Source organism: Mauremys reevesii, linkage group 14, assembly GCF_016161935.1.
Source record: "Mauremys reevesii isolate NIE-2019 linkage group 14, ASM1616193v1, whole genome shotgun sequence".
Taxonomy (NCBI): domain Eukaryota; kingdom Metazoa; phylum Chordata; order Testudines; family Geoemydidae; genus Mauremys; species Mauremys reevesii.
The window spans coordinates 25,782,247-25,799,500 of NC_052636.1; the positions used below are offsets into that span (position 1 = coordinate 25,782,247).

Sequence of the window (17,254 nt, forward strand, 5' to 3'; positions counted from 1 at the left end):
ACTCTGAGGCTGTCTACACTTAAAATGCTGCTGTGACACTGCTCTAGCACTGTGGAGTAGACAGTTGCTATAGTGAGTGGAGGGGTTTTCCATCCCTGTAATAGCTACATTGACAGAACAATCTTTCCTTTCATTTAGTACTATCTAACCATGGCTTAGGGCAGCTTAATTATACTGATTCCAGGGTTTTCACACCCTGAAAGACGTACTTCTTAGAGGGTTATCCCATCACGCCCCCCTTCCCTGGTCCTTCTCGTATGACCTGAGAGCAGCAATACCCGCAGTTCAAGAGGTGCAAACAACTCAATGTTTATTGGGGTAAACTTCCAGCAAGCAATGATTCCAATTTCCTTCCTCGGTATCGCCCTTCCCAGCTCTGACACCACAGAGGCTTGTCTGTGTCCCTCTTTCTATTCCCCCCTTAGCAAAACATAACTCCAATTCCCCTACCCCCATTCCATTCCCCCCCTTACTTCCTGATTGACTGCAAACTATATAGTAAAACTGGAGTTCTGCTTAGCTATACCTTAACCAATCATTTTACTGAAATGTAACTAACCAATCCCAACATACTGTAACATGATTATCTAACCAGTTATACCCCACCACCTGAATTGCTTTACACCCAACAAATTAATTATCCAGCAGACAGAAACAATCACAGAACCAGACAGAGATTATACAGACAAGCAATAGGAAAGTGGAGACTACAGTGATAGAACAACAAAGAAATGAGGATTTCAGACCCCAGCTATTGATAAGTGAGTTGTTGCCAGACAGGATGCTATCATGGTAGAGGTTGTGGATGCTGGTTGCTTAACTGTCTGGCCCCCAGGGCAGGATTTTGAGGGCCTCAGAATGCCAGCACCCATCTTTTGTTCGCTTAAAACGTGAGCAGGGAGATTCCAACACCGCAGAACTCATGGAACTCCAGGAAACGTGTAACTTTAGGTCCGGGTGAGTGTGCCTAAAAATCAGCTGTACTGGAGAAGGTCTCTAGGAGTTGAAAGAGATGTGCCATCTTGGCCTCCCTAAAGAGTGTCATCAAATATTAATGAAAACTAGGGTTGATAAGTCACATTCTTTGTAGCGTTAGGATTTGGGACTGGTCCAAAGTGCCAGTTTTAAGACTCTTTTTTCCTCTCTCTTGGGTGTTCTGGTTTCTGCATAGAGACGTGGTTTCAAATCCCACTCCTGACATGACCATTTTCTTTTATCTGGAGAAAATGGCCTCACTTCAATCTCCTTTGCAACAATAGAGCACCATTTGTTTAGCTTTTCTATTCCAGTAATTGTGAGAGAAGTTCCAAACTAGGGGGAAACAGGGCCTTTTCTCTCGACCGATCAATTTTTGTCTTCCTTCATTCCAAGCCATTTTCTCAGATACAGCCGTATTTCCCACACTTTTTTGTTCAGCGTTCTTTGCTTGTATGAAATTTTAGGGTCATCATTTAATTGCCACACAACTGTACTTATGAAGTGAAACACAATCTTTTTTGGATATTCTTGCAGGAGAGTTTTGCTTTCTGACCTGGAATTGAACAGGGGCTACCCAAGGGGGACAATGCTACTCCCTTTTCTTGCCTCATCCGAAAAAACATACATTCCTGACGCCCTTTGTTTCCTTGCCCTTTTTAGGGTAAATTTACACTTCTCAGAAGTAGAATCCTTTACAAAACCACTCAAAATCTCAGCAGTGTCGTAAGCAATGGCTTCCGGAAACATGCCCAGCTTTTCTTTAATTTGGTGACACAGCAAGGGACTGGATACAGGCCGGGATCAGAATCTTCGTTACCAGAGCTAGAATTTCTATTTAAAAAGAGATATTTTTCTGCTGCTATTAGATTTCCAACATTGATTTCATTTTATACACCTTTTCAGCATCTATTAAGGATAAATTGAACAAAAATACCACTTCTCTTTCCTCAACATCTGCATCATGAAGGGGAGCATTCCGAATAGGAAAGATCTTCTGTGGGGCATGGGTTACAAAAATGCTTCAGGAACCAAATACATGGGTATTTTGCCAAGTTAAAAATCACTTAATGTGGAATTCTCTCCCCAAATCATCTGAGAAAATACTGACTTAAATAATTGAACTCCACTGTGATCATATGCACTTCCCTCAGTTAGTTGGGGTTCTGTTGTTGTTCACCATTTCCGAATGGAGATTTTAAATCACTGCTGTTTCTTTGTTAGCGTGTGCAGTAAATTGGAGAGTTCTCCACTGTTGACAGAACTGCACTTGAACTTTCTCCATGTCATCATGGAGGGGTGGGGAAAAAGCAAAGCTGAAGTGACAAATGAGGACTTTAGGAAATGGTCATTTGTCTTCAATACTCCAAGAAATCTGAGCTACGTCCTATCGAACTGAACTAATATCCAATTGGGTGAGCAAACAGCCTTCAGGAAAGAGAGAAACCCACATCACAGAGAGACAGAATACATGACAATGAAAGTATCAAGAGACATTCCAGAGCAGGTTACATCTGATTATTTAGAATCAGGACAAGAGATTCTCCCATCACATTCTCCTCTGATCCATTCAAAGCAGCTTCACTCAGCACTCTCTCAATAGTCAGTTATGTTATTTACAAAATTGTAAGTATCCCAGCATCCCCATAATGGGGGACAAAATAGTCCTCTTGCCAGAAGTGGCTTTACCAATAGATGAAACCTGGTATTTAAACGCCAAATAATCACACTATGTTTGGGATCAATTTAAATTCCCCTTCCAGGTCTTTGACACTTTCATCTCCAGTCATAGCAACTCTGCTATAGGAGGAAAGAAATCAAAGCATCATCTCCAAGCACAGACAGCTGAGAACTCTTCCTCATATGACATTTTGAGAAGTGGAGGGATAGAATGTGATGAAAATAAACTCTGCACAGAGAAGCCAAAATGTAACAGTTCTGGAGTGATGGGGAAGGAGGGAATCTCTGAACCACCCCATCTCCTTCCAGTGTCACAGAGGCTGAAATGACACTTTTTCCCCCTGCTCCTCTTTAATTAACTATAACATGAAAAATTCCCAATGTAACTGCTCTTCAGCACAACCCAGAGCAATGTGAGAACAACTGGCACGGATACAATCTGTATCACTGGTGACTCTAACAATCACTTTGCAATAGGAGGAATGGTATAAATGTGACGCTCCTGGTTCCTCATAGGAAGGGCACACTCCAGTTACTTGTGGGATAATTGAGTTGATAGAAAGGACAAATGGGCCCACCTCAAAAGAAGGCAAACTACAAAAGGCATAAATGGGCCACTCATCTGGCCAAGCTGAGAGATAACGGTGCTGCAAACAGTTCAAACAGATTTTAAAAGTTACTATGTGGGAATCAGGAAAAGTATTAAAGAAAAAATTGATAGCCCTAGAGGGTTTTATGGTGTTCATTGCCCTTGCAGATTTTCTGATGGCTATTATCGGCTGAGTGCCAAGAGAAGGTCTTCCCACACTCACGGCATTCGTAGGGCCTCCCATCTGTGTGGATTCTCTGATGAACAGAAAGGTTTGATCTGCGATTGAAGCTTTTCCCACACTCACGGCATTCATAGGGCCTTTCCCCCGTGTGGATTCTCTGATGTTCAGAAAGGGCTGATCTTTGAGTGAAGCTTTTCCCACACTCACGGCATTCGTAGGGCCTCTCCCCTGTGTGGAGTTTCTGATGAACAGAAAGGGCTGAGTTGCTAGTGAAGCTTTTCCCACACTCATTGCATTCGTAGGGCCTGTCTCCTGTGTGGATTCTCTGATGAACAGAAAGGGTTGATATTCGAGTGAAGGTTTTCCCACACTCATGGCATTCGTAGGGCCTCTCCCCTGTGTGGATTCTCTGATGAACAGAAAGGGTTGATATTTGAGTGAAGGTTTTCCCACACTCACTGCATTTGTAGGGCCTCTCCCCTGTGTGGATTCTCTGATGTTTAGAAAGATCTGAGTTCCGAGTGAAGCTTTTCCCACACTCATTGCATTCGTAGGGCCTGTCTCCTGTGTGGATTCTCTGATGAACAGAAAGGGTTGATATTTCAGTGAAGGTTTTCCCACACTCACGGCATTCGTAGGGCCTGTCCTCTGTGTGGATTCTCTGATGAACAGAAAGGGCCGAGTTGCTAGTGAAGCTTTTCCTACACTCATTGCATTCGTAGGGCCTGTCTCCTGTGTGGATTCTATGATGAACAGAAAGGGTTGATATTTGAGTGAAGCTTTTCCCACACTCACGGCATTCGTAGGGCCTGTCCTCTGTGTGGATTCTCTGATGAACAGAAAGGGCCGAGTTGCTAGTGAAGCTTTTCCCACACTCATTGCATTCGTAGGGCCTGTCTCCTGTGTGGATTCTCTGATGAACAGAAAGGGTTGATATTCGAGTGAAGGTTTTCCCACACTCACGGCATTCGTAGGGCCTGTCTCCTGTGTGGATTCTCTGATGAACAGAAAGGGTTGATATTTGAGTGAAGGTTTTCCCACACTCACTGCATTTGTAGGGCCTCTCCCCTGTGTGGATTCTCTGATGAACAGAAAGGGCCGAGTTGCTAGTGAAGCTTTTCCCACACTCATGGCATTCATAGGGCCTGTCCCCTGTGTGGATTCTCTGATGAACAGAAAGGGCCGAGTTATTAGTGAAGCTTTTCCCACACTCACGGCATTCATAGGGCCTGTCTCCTGTGTGGATTCTCTGATGAACAGAAAGGGTTGATATTTGAGTGAAGGTTTTCCCACACTCATGGCATTCGTAGGGCCTGTCCCCTGTGTGGATTCTCTGATGAACAGAAAGGGCTGAGCTACGAGAGAAGGTTTTCCCACACTCACGGCATTCATAGGGCCAGTTGCCTTTGTGGATTCTCTGATGATTAAGAAGGGCTGAGTAGTCATATAAGTTTTTTCCACACTCTGTGCATGTATTTTTTCTCTTTGCAATGATGATTTCCTGCTTTGTTGTGGTTTCCTTGAGGTCCTTCTGAGTTCCCTCAGAGGAAATACATTTACCCATTTTCACCCCCGGCTGGTTTCCTTGTTCTCTCTCTGGTCTGTGCTGAATCTCACAGGACTTTTCCTCCTCATGACTCCTGGACGCATTGCTTTTTGATCTTTGCCATAATGCTCTGTGTTTATCCACTTGCTGAACATTTTTCTGCTGAGAATTCTGTTCCTCTTTCTCACATGCCATTGCATCACTTGCTGTGAAACAGACAAACATCAAACAGGGATGAAAAGTGAAAAGCCAAAACAAACTAAGTGCTGGAGGGAGGTCAAATAAAAATCACAAACTGAACTCCCCCATACTCTTCCCCAAAACAGGAGAGAGGAGGGGATCAATTTGGCTTTCAAATCCCATCCAAATTCTCAAGGGGAAGGGAGGAAGCTACTGCCTGGTGTCTGCTAGAATCTACGGGAAGCCATGAGCTATAGTTACCCTGAGGATATGACCCCTGCTGGCAACAATAATGAACTGAGAGACCTCTCAAGGGCTTCATAGGGCATCCCAGATGTTTCCTTCAGGCACTTTCACACTCAGAGTTGGTTTAATGTTTCCTCACCTCTGCAGGGAGATCTCAGGGTCTGTTTTCCCTCTGATCCCTGCAGGTCTGAGACCCATGGCTCTTCCCCTTGTTCCAGCTGGGAGATCACATCAGGTTTGGAAAATGGAAACCCTGCTCAGATGAAAGAAAACAAAGGAGTTCCGTTGATTTCATAAAACTTTCTCATAAAAAACATTCTATTAATTTAACTTTAATACTTCGTGTGACCCGGTGTGCCTGGGCTAGTCCTCACTGAAAATGCCAAGACCAGGGCAGGCTGAAAAAGGGAGAGCAGAGGCTCCCCAAACTGGTGGTTAACATGGAAGTTAAACTCACCGACCAGTCACCAACTGTGCTTCTGATCCCCCACACTGGTTATCCAGAAACTGAAAAAAGAAATCACACGGCCCCCTTTATTGCATTCCAGTTGTCTGGCTCCTAAGCAGCACCTAGGTCCAGCACAGTGAGAGGTTATTTAAAAACTCTGCTCACATAAACAAAGTGTTCTTCTGACCCCAGAGTCAGCCACATTACCAGGTCAGTATAGGTTTGGATCTTACTCAAAATACTACGATGCCAGCCAATCATTGGCATCTAAACTAAAGGTTTATAAGTAAGAAAGCATCTAAACTAAAGGTTTATTATAAAAGAAAGAAAGAAAAAGGGAATTGTTAAATGGGAAAGCAGTCAGACACATTCAGAAATCTATACATCTGGTTCTTAGCAGTATTGGTGAGTTTCTGGCTTGAAAGGCTCTCTGGTAAACATCCACATTATTCAGTCCTTTGTTCAAGCCTTCAGCTTGTAGAGAAGTTGCTCCAGAGGTAGGAAGAGGAATTGAAGACAAAATGGAGATGATGCAGCTGCCCTTTATATTCCTTTTGCCAAGTGGCTTCTAATTCCTGTGTCCCAAACACAAGCTTCACAGCACATGACATGGAAAAGCCTTGGAGTTCTCAGTACACAGTGTGATACAGCGTGGCCAGAGGGCAGCAGGAGAGGGTTAGAAGGGAGCCTTATTCCCTGCAGAGGGAAGAAAGTTTGCTATAGATTAACTAGAGCACCTGAAGCCAATTAGAGTACCTGCAGTCAGTCACCTGATAAAGACCCTTGCTCCAATCAGACAGGGAAGTAGTTGGAGCAGAAGGATTGGTATTGGAGCAGAGAACAGTTTGAAGGGAAGCAGAGGAAAGTTTGGAGAAGTGCTGAAGTGGGCGGAGAAGTCCAAGACCCTAGGTAAGGGGCACCTGGCTTGTACAGAGGGAGGGCAGGAAGCCCCCACAACCTGAAGGGTAGGAGCGGGAAGTAGCCCAGGGGAAGGAACCATCAGTTCAAGTGATTCACCACTAACCTCAGGGCCCCTGGGCTGGGACCTGGAGTAGAGGGCGGGCCCAGGTCCCTCCCTCTCCACTCCCCTCCTCTAGGACACTAGTGGGGCAGTTAATATTCCAATTCAGGGGCAAGAAATGGTGCCCTGAACACCGCCCCCCCCCCCCCCGAAAGAAGAGAAAGCACGAGACCCATCATAATAGTGCCGGCAATTTGCCACAACAGGCATAACCCTGCACGTCTTGCTGACTCAATAGGTGTATCCCCTTAATCCTTTCCATGGGTTCATTGTATGGCTGATGACCCTGGCTGGGCCATCGAACAGGCTGGACAGCGCTGATGCCAATATGTCTGGGGGTGTCACTCAGAAACACTACACAAGTCTGGAATACAGATATACCCTACATATCTGTAACTCACAATACAAAGATAGAAACAAGATTATCATACTTGGAAACTCATAACATTTTCACTGACTCCTTACATGGCATATATAGCACGATTCATTGCAATTTCATCATATTGGTATTGTGATGCAGCAGGAGAGTGTTAGCAGGGAGCCTTATTCCCTGCAAGGGGAGGAAGGTTTGCTACAGATTAACTAGAGCACCTGAAGCCAATTAGAGCACCAGCAGTCAGGTGATAAAAAACCCTGCTTCAGCCAGACAGTGTGGGGAGTTGGAGTAGGAAGGTTTGGTTGGAGCAGAGGGCAGTTTTGAAGAGAGACAAAAGGAAAGTTTGGAGGAGTGCTGCGGTGGGCTGAGAAATCCAAAAACCCTAGGTAAGGGGCACCTGGCTTGTGTAGAAGGAGGGCAAGAAGCCCCTCCACAAGCTGAAGGGCAGGAGAGGGAAGTAGCCCAGGGGAAGGAACTGCCAGTACAAGTGGTTCACCACTAACCTCAGGGCCCCTGGGTTGGGACCTGGAGAAGAGGGCGGGCCCAGGTCCCTCCCTCTCCACTCCCCTCCTCAAGGACACTAGTGGGGTAATTAAAATACCGATTAGGAGGCAAGCAATGGCGCCCTGAACCTTCCACAAAGAAGAGAAAGTACGAGACCCAGCATAACAGTACTGGCAATTTGCCACAGTATTTATAATAAAATAATAATAATATAAAGTGTCTCTCAATTCCATACAGTGTCACTTAATAAACCAGTCAATTCCCAGGACCGGTTCCTCAGGTGTTTGAAGATGCCGAACACCTTGCTTGTGAGGGACTAGAATACCCACATATATGTTGGGAACACACAGACACTGTGCTAGTCTGTTCCCCTATGTTCACTCTTCTAGAAAATTATGATCAATTTTGTTCATAGTATGTGTCAGGGCTGAATCCCCACTCTGTCACTCCGAGTGCAGAAAGTGGGGGCCCGACAGGATTCTACAGATTAATTTGTGCCACTCTAGGCTTGTATTAAAACCCCCAAAGTTACAGCTTTTCTCTGACCTTGGCTTGGTAAATGCTGCCACCACTCAAATGCAAAACCCCCCCAAACCCTTGGACCCAGGAAGGAGCACTTGAGAATTCTTCCCTCTGGGGCACCCTCAAGCCCTTTCACCTCCCCTCTGGGAAAGAGCTGAGAAAGAAAACAAAGGAAATTAGCTGTGGCTACCAGCTAATCAAACAACACACACAAACTTCTTAGGACACCAAAAATCCAATCCTGTTCTTAAAAGAGGTAAATTTTAGTAAAATTGAAAAGGAAAACAATACATCTGGAACTTAGGCTTCTGCTAGATCTTAAAAGAAAATGTTTGTAAGCACCCAAAATAGCTTTCTTGGGGGTTCAGCTTAAAGCTTACAAGCAAACAAAAGCATCTGGGATAGCACCGAGTAGATCCAAAAGCCAAAATAAAAAATAAACCTGATTGTGTCTGTCTAAACATTCCTTGGCCAAATCATTTCTTCTAGGTATGGAAGATGAATTTTCATACCTGCTTCAAGCCATAAACAGCATTGCTACTCCGTGTCACCTTCTCCGGAGAACAGACAAAGGGAAAGTTACTTTCCCATTTAACAAAGTTCTAGCCTTTCCATTGGCTCTTTTGGTCAGGTCCCCAATACTTTTTATTTTAAACCCTGTTGGCTTGTTAACCCTTTAGAGATAAAGCAAGCAGAGAACTCGCACCAACAGGGATTTTACAGCCAACTGGCTGGCTGGGTGTTTATAAAAGGGAGATCCCTCCCCTCCCCTTCATTTATCACTGTAGGGCTTGTGAGGTACCATTTGAAAAGATAGGTTTCAGAGTAGCAGCCGTGTTAGTCTGTATCCGCAAAAAAAACAGGAGTACTTGTGGCACCTTAAAGACTAACAAATTTATTTTAGCATGAGCTTTCGTGAGCTAAAGCTCACTTCTTCGGATGTCTTTGAAAAGACATAATCTACTGAATAGCCTCCTGTTACAATACAAGCAGCAAAGAATCCTGTGGCACCTTATAGACTAACAGACAATTAGCAGCATGAGCTTTCGTGGGTGAATACCCACTTCTTCGGATGCAAGTAGTGGAAATTTCCAGGGGCAGGTATAAATATATATGCAAGCAAGAAGCAAGCTAGAGATAACGGGGTTAGTTCAATCAGGGAGGATGAGGCCCTATTCTAGCAGTAGAGGTGTGAAAACCAAGGGAGGAGAAACTGGTTCTGTAGTTGGCAAGCCATTCACAGTCTTTGTTTAATCCTGAGCTGATGGTGTCAAATTTGCAGATGAACTGAAGCTCAGCAGTTTCTCGTTGAAGTCTGGTCCTGAAGTTTTTTTGCTGCAGGATGGCCACCTTAAGATCTGCTAGTGTGTGTCCAGGGAGGTTGAAGTGTTCTCCTACAGGTTTTTGAATATTGCCATTCCTAACATCTGATTTGTGTCCATTTATCCATACAAACGGACTTCACTAAAATAAGACAGGAGATCTACATTACTCACTTCTCCTTTCTACAAAGGAAAAAGGACTGGGGCAGGGATGGGGTGCAGGGGGTGCAGACACGCAGGGTCAGGGGAGTTGGGGGCAGGAGGGTTGCAGGCTATGGGGAGGTTGAGTGAGGGTGCAGGCTCTGAGCTGGGGCAGGGATTGGGGTGCAGGGGGTGCGGACACACAGGCTCGGGGAGTTGGGGCGGGAGGGTTGCAGGCTATGGGGAGGTTGAGTGAGGGTGCAGGCTCTGAGCTGGGGCAGGGGATGGGGGTGCAGGAGGGGTGCGGACACGTGGGCTCGGGGAGGGAGGTGGGGGGTGGGAGGGTTGCAGGCTATGGGGAGGTTGAGTGAGGGGTGCAGGCTCTGAGCTGGGGCAGGGGATGGGGGTGCAGGGGTGCGGACACGCGGGCTCAGGGGAGTTGGGGGCAGGAGGGTTGCAGGCTATGGGAGGTTGAGTGAGGGGCAGGCTCTGAGCTGGGGCAGGGGAGGGGGGTGGAGGGGGGTGCGGACACGCGGGCTCTGGGAGGGAGAGGGGGGGCCGGAGGGGTGCAGGCTATGGGGAGGTTGAGTGAGGGGGGCAGACTCTGAGCTGGGGCAGGGGGTGGGAGGGAAATAAGAGAGGGTGATCTTTTTGTTGCTTATGTCCCAAGGAGGGACCCCTAAAATGGAGCTGAGCACAGGGTCCCACTAACGCTAAATCCGCCACTGAGCTTCCTTCTCTGGATACTCCCAGCCAGCATTCAAGGACGCACGGACTGTCTGTGTGATAAGTAACCCGGATCAGCAGCTGACTCCAGCAGCCTGCTCGTTACACCCCAAGCATAATTGTGGTCTGGGTGGAGAAGGCTCACGGTTTGAGAGATCAGGAGTAGGAAGCTTCTGCTGATTATGCCGCACCGAACCCTCAGTTTTACTTGAACAAACAGGAGATATTTGACACTGTGCGATACGGCTCCTGTGCTCTGTTCCCAAAGTGTTCTGCAGCAGGGGAGGGTCTCTGGTAGCTTGTGTGTTACTGGCATATTGGGGTGATGCTGAAACAGGGCAGAGTAGAGGTGGCATTGTGGGGCTGGCGTGAACCATGTCTCTTCTTTTCCCCTTCCAAGAATAGAGGGGAGAGTAACCCTTACCCAGCGAGGTCACATTCTCATAGTTCTCCTGCATGACATCCCTGTAGAGGGCTCTCTGAGTGGGGTCCAGCAGAGCCCACTCTTCCCTGGTGAAATACACAGCCACCTCCTCGAAGGTCACCGGCCCCTGAAAGAGCAAGAGTCCAACACTCAGTAACTGCTGCCCCACTCAGAGCCCCCCTATACATGGAGAACAGGAGCCAAACAGAAACTCTGGGTGGATTGCAGTCAACAGAGTCCCACCCCCACCCTGCTCAGAGCATCCAGGAAACACCAGGGGGAGGGGACGAAGCGAGAGCCCCTCCTCTCTCCCAGCAGACCCATCACACACCTACTAGCCACCGACTGATACAGGAGATGGGGCCCCTAGCAGGGTCCAGGGACAGCTCCCTGGTAGGAAGCCCAACACCCTCCCCATTCTGAAGAGCTGGATGGGAAGGGAGGGGAATCTCCCTCAAGCCTCACTGGTGGGTGCCCCCTTCATATCTCACAGCAGCCGCTGGTTAGTCAGGTCGGGCTCCAGCACTATGAGTCTGGTCAGTTTTCCCAGCCCCATGCAGCTGGGTTATTTTCTGCTCCACAAACTAGAGCATTTCCACCGCCGAACCTCCTGGGTCTGTTCCTAGAATCTAGGCCACATATTAAATAACTCCCAGCAGGTTTAGCACACCCCTGTCCTCCTCCCTTTCTCCACCCTGTGCATTTCCTGCAAACCAGCCTGTGCAAACCTTCCCATCTCCCACGTATTTGCTGTCCCTCTCCCCCGCTGAAGGAACCCACCAGCAACCCCCTGATAATACCTACCTGAACCGGCTCCTCTGCAGCCATTTCTCTCCCCTGTCCAACGAGAGGACGGGATGAACTGGAGCGAAACATGGACGTTATTCCGCAGCCTGGCAGGGCGAGAAGGGCAGTTGTGAAGGTTTCAGAACAGGCTTTAACTCATTTCACAGCATGATTCCCCCAGGCCCTTTCCCTGCAGACAGGCACCCTAGAGTCTGCCATGCTGAGAAAGGCTTGATCTCTTTATACGGTGTAGACCTGGCCTCTCCTGCCAGGCTAAGCCCACAGTGACATTTTTAACCTCCCTTCTCCCTCCCCTCACCCCCTAACAAAGTCTCTGAACACAAGGCTAGAAAAGAGCAGAACCAAAGGAGTAACTGTGGGGGATCCCCTCAGACACTGACCCCACGGCAGCCACACCCCAGCAGGAGGGATATGGACTCAGGAACTGGATTTTCCTCTGTCTGATTCTCATCTTTTCCACAGGAAAGTGACTCTATCCAGGGTGCAGTAATACATCTGTCTGGGCAGATTAGAGATCTGGAAATCTCTCTCCAAACTCTTCTCTCCCACAGCCCCTTTCAGTTTTTCTTTCTCCTTCTATCTCCTTCTCCCCTCTCCCTGCCCGTCTCGTAGGAAAGTCCCATTCCTGGGTAGTTTGCTCCCCCATGGCTGGATTTGCTCCTGCAATTGTTAATTGGATGAGAAACGAGGGGGGTCTGTTTGTGTAGAGTCATTTTAAGGCCAGACCCCAGCATTTTCCCTTTGTTTCTTTCAGTTACTTGGAATGTCTGGCTCAGAATTTAGTATTAACAGGGCCCAGGGCTGCCCTAGGGGGCTAGGACCAGCTGGAGAAAGTCATCCCCTGGGCTGGGCAGAGAGGCAGCTTTAATCCAGGTCACTTCCCAGCACAGAACCCTGCTGGGGGAGCAGCAGCTGCTAAGCCTGGTCTCCCCGATCACAATGGAGGCTGCAGCGTCTGACCCAGGAAGCTGAACCCCAGTATCCTGAGCAGAGAGGGACAGAGCGTTTGAGCAGCTTCCCTCCTTTAGCTCCCTGGGGAGAGCAGCTAACGAGAGCCCCTCCTCACAGGGAGAATTACTAATCTCATTTGCCCCACTGTCGATTCGGAGTCACTCCTTGTCTTTCCATACAGTGACTCTGGATTAACATTGGTCTCAATGAAACCAGAGTTCAGAAAGAATGAGTCCAGAATGCTGTGGAAGAGACCATTGTGCGGCAGTGCTGACCCCCTTCCCACCTCCCTCACCCCCCAGATCGAGGACAAGGACTGGGGGGCACAAATTTTCCTAACGGAACCAAAAGTTCCTGCAGTTTTCAAAAGAGGAGAAAAGCAAAATCTGTGATTTCACACGAACAGTGACTGATAAGTGGACAGAAAGTTATCACAGTGACAGGGCCTGTGACTGGGGAATGCCCGGCAGTGCTTGGAGCCAGGACTCTGGCACAAGTTGATCAGAGAGAAGGATCATGGTTAGCAGAAGTTCCCACAGCCAGGGGCCCAACAGCTATTCCCTGGGACGCAGCCCCCAGAGTCCCCAGCCAGGGACCCCAGATACCCCTCAAAGCCCCACCGGCCAGGGAAGCCATGACTGTCAGGTTGGGAATCCCAAAGGGTTCCCCCCACCAAGAGCCCCCAGCAGCCAGGGACCCACCCACTGGGAACTCAGTCCCTCACTGCCTGCCTAGGATCCCCGCCCCCCAGCAGGATCTTCCCTGCTCTTTGCCTGGCACCCCCTCCGCCCCCCTGCGGGATCCCTTGATGCTTTACAGGGGCACCCCCTGGCCTAGCGCTGGGGATTCTCCCACACACACTCTGTGCACTGGGCACGGCAGCGATCCCAGGAGCCAGCTGGGGAAGCCCAGACAGAGCCCCAGGCACAGCACCCTCTAACTTCCTGTCCCGCCTCCCCAGAGACACCCCCCTCCCCCTGTTCTGCAGCCAACAGGCCCCCAGCGATACCCACCTTCATGACCCATAGCCTCAGGGCTGGGCACATCACAACAACCCCTCAAAACCCCAAACCTCCAGAACCCACCAACCTGACTAGGGTACCCCCTGCCCAGCCACCCAAACACCTCCCCCCACCACAATGCATCTTCATATCCAGCTGCAATCTCCTCATACATACACCCCTTCCCCCAGAGCAATAGTGTTACCTCACAGTGTCTGATAAATGGATAGAAAGTTATCACCGCCTCCTGCTGGCCAGTCGCACAGACAGAGGGAGCCCTGGGGGATGCTTCTTTAACAGGAGAATGGAAGGCCTGGAGGGCAAGAAAGGTAAGAAACTTCCATGGCCTGTCACTAGCAAATAATGGCCACCATGGATCCACCCCAGAAGTGGCTGCATCTTAGCACAGGGGGAATCAACCCCTCACAGAGGCCATTTGCTATGGGGTTTGGCATACTTCTGGACCCACACTGCACTCACAGAGACCTCCTCATCCCGTGCCAGCTGGAGAAAAGAAAAGGGATCCAACCCCAAGGTGGCTACATCTTAGCACTGCGGAAGCAACCCCTCCTGAAGAGCATTTGTCATGGGATTTGGGAAACTTCTGGATGCACACTGCACTCAGAGAGACCTCCTCATCCCGTGCCAGCTGGAGAAAAGGATTCAGCCAACTCTCCTGTTATCAGCTGTGAAACACTGATCCCCAAACATGGGGTGGCCTCTGAATTTGATGGGTATTAAACGTGTGTCTGGTCTCTTTCTTCGGCAAACATTTTAACAGAGATAAAGGAGGAAGAAATGATTCTCAAAGGAGACGGGAAAGATGATCTCTGGGCAATTTAACTCCCTGCAACAACCAGGATGGAGAATGACTCAGGGCAACAGGTTCCCTCCAATGAAGAAGTTGCTGGGATTTAGAGACATGGGGAACAGCCCCAAACCGGAGAGGATTTTTAATTGACATTTGATGATGACATAGAAAGAGGGAAAACCTGAGATTTGAGATCAGTGTTCAGAAATGAAAAAGAAAGGGTGGAAATCAGAGGGATTTTTGGATCCATTTTTGTAAATTAGTGAAAGGAAAGTGGAACATCAGAGGGATTTTATATCAGTTGTTGATATGAGGTAAAATCTGAGTGTATTTCACATCAATATTTGATAAACGAATAAAGAGGAAATGGACAACATAAGGACACATTTTGTATCCATAGTCAAGAATCTGAGATTTATTGTTTTTAGTAATTTATAAATAGAGACAAGGAAAAACTCAGGGCATAGTCACTTAGAAATAGACAAGTTGAGAGAAAGTGGGGCAAATTTTTAGGGTATTTTATATGAATCTTTGAGATTTGCAGAGAATACATGTCACAAGGTAAGCAACTGATAACAAGAAAATTAATTCATCTACACGAGTTCCAATCAACACTCCTGAGGTGAATTTGGGGGAGGATATTGTGTGTCGAGCCAATGAAGAGCAATACATTTCTGTAACTCTCCTTTGTGCTGCGTAAAGTATTTCTTTCCACGCAAATTAAAGCCCAATTGTAAGTAAAATATCTTGCTTATAAAAGGAGCCTGTTCCAGAATTCTCTTTCCTACAGGGCTACGGTGCTCTGATTCCTGACCTCTCTCTGAGTGTTATTGGTGTGTGATGCTCACAATACTTCAGAAGAAAAGTTCTCTTATTGCTGAGTGTCATTTGCATGAATAAAAAGTTACTGATTTCCTCAAATCACACAGAATAAAACCCACCACAACATAACGTCAGGCAATTCAGGGGAAAAACCAACGCCCCCCCCCCACACACACAGACGGGGCAGCTGTTGATCAGGGATAAGATCTGAGCGGTTCCCATCCGTGTCTGACGGGGAGGGGGGGGAGGAAGCGGCGCCATTTGCCCCCAAGGCCCCGTCCCGCGGGAGCCGGGCTCAGGGTCGATCCGGGCGGGGCCCCGCGCTCGGCCCGGTCCGGCGGCAGCAGCGAAGGCGGGAGAAGGGGGGGGGGGGGGGGGTTGGGATGTTTTATATCCGTGTCTGAGAGTTGGGGGGAAAACGGGTCACAGACTCCGCCCCCGGCAGCGGGGAGACAAACCCCCAGCGCGGGGGGGGGGGGCGGTGTGAGGGGCCCGGGGGGGGATTTTTCGGGACGCTCCAGCGCACGCGGGCGGTGACGGTTCCCCCCCCTCACACGGGCCGCGGGAGCCCCGGGGGAGGACGGCAGTGGGGAGGGGAGGGGCAGGTGCGAGACACGGACACACACTCACCCCCCCCCCACGGGGGTTTCCCGGCCCCCCCCCGCTACGGAGGCCGCCCCGGGACCCCCCGCCCCGCCCCAGCTTCCGGCCCGGCCCAGGGCGGGGGGGGGGGGGTCTCGGGCCCAGGTGTCTGTTCCCCGCGCCCCGCTCGGCTCTTACCGGTTCCGCCGCGCGACCGGAGCCTTCCCCCGCAGCGGCCGGAAGTGACGCACCCCGCGGGGGACGGGGGGAGGAGTCACGTGACGGGGCACCTGCCCAGCTCTGCCGCTCCCCGGGAAGAGGTAGGAGTGGGTCTGAGAGGCACCGGCTGGGAGAGGGGCCGGGGCCGGGGGAAAGGATGAGCGGTGGAGGGAGGGTCAGGCTGGCCCGGGGGGCTGGAGAGAGCGGAAGCGCCCCGGGGCAGGCTGGGTGATGTAGTTCCTGTTTCTCCCTGGACCGGAAATGACGTTAGGGGGAGAGACCAAGCCGAGTTGCAAACGCGCGCGGGCCGCTGGGGCTCTGCCTGGCTCGCGCGGGGCCGTTGGGGCCTCTCCCGGCCGGAGAACGGTCGGTGCCGGTGGGGCTCTGGGCATGCGCAGATCGCGGCGGGAGAGCCCTTCATTAACCCTGGGGTCCCTGCGTGGGGCGGGCGGGAAATGTCTGTGCAGCCCGGACATGGCCGGGGGGGGGGCAGGTGACCCCCGAGGAGCGGGGAGAGAAGGGGGGGGCTGAGATCCCCTCGGATTTACCGCTGCCCCCTCCCGTGGGGACCCCCCTCCTCCCCCGCCCTGCCCCCTTTCTCCCTAGAGAGCCACGAGCAGCGCCCAGGGTGACCCCCCCTCCCCCAACCCCTGAGAAGTTCCCGGTCCCCCCCCCCCATTGTGCCCCATTTATGTCCCCTTCGCCAGTGGCCAGTTCAGGTCTCAGGTTTGGGGGTTTCCCCCATTTCCACCTGCAGGGATTTGTCCTTGTGCGGGTGGGAAATGGTTCCCCCCAGTGATTCCTGAGCTGGGCAGAGGGTGAATGGGCAGAGGCTGGGGGGGCCCTGAGACAGGGACACCTCTGGGCTGCGCTGGGGGGGCCACTCTCTGCTGGCAACGGGGCCTGGGAAGGGCCAGGAAGGGGAGGGAGGAGCAAGTGTCCCCCATGGAGACGGCCCAGCCCCAGGTTTCCCAGTCCAGCTACTCCCCAGCACCTGCTGGCCCTGTGAGTGTGAGGCAAGAAGAATCCATCTCATTCTGTTGTTGATTGAATATCCCTGTATAATCCCCTCCAATTTCCCCTCCTTTCTCTTGAACTGTTAAATGCTGACGTAAAATCTCCCAGATGTTGGTGCTTCTGTCTCACATTAGCAAATATTTAGTTTGTGCCCCATTTT

The 17,254-nt window shown here is 50.0% G+C and overlaps 1 protein-coding gene across 1 annotated transcript in view; it reads right to left on the reverse strand.

The window, feature by feature from the left end:
* Positions 1 to 3,374: 3,374 nt before the first annotated feature.
* The window catches only part of LOC120381727 (zinc finger protein 850-like), a gene marked incomplete at its 5' end in the record, with an annotated part of 427,702 nt that continues 413,822 nt past the window's right edge, over positions 3,375 to 17,254 (reverse strand). Inside the window, one exon of the mRNA XM_039499844.1 lies at positions 3,375 to 4,761. Within this exon, the coding sequence (XP_039355778.1) occupies positions 3,379 to 4,761 (1,383 nt within the window). The remainder of the gene's footprint in view (positions 4,762 to 17,254) is intronic.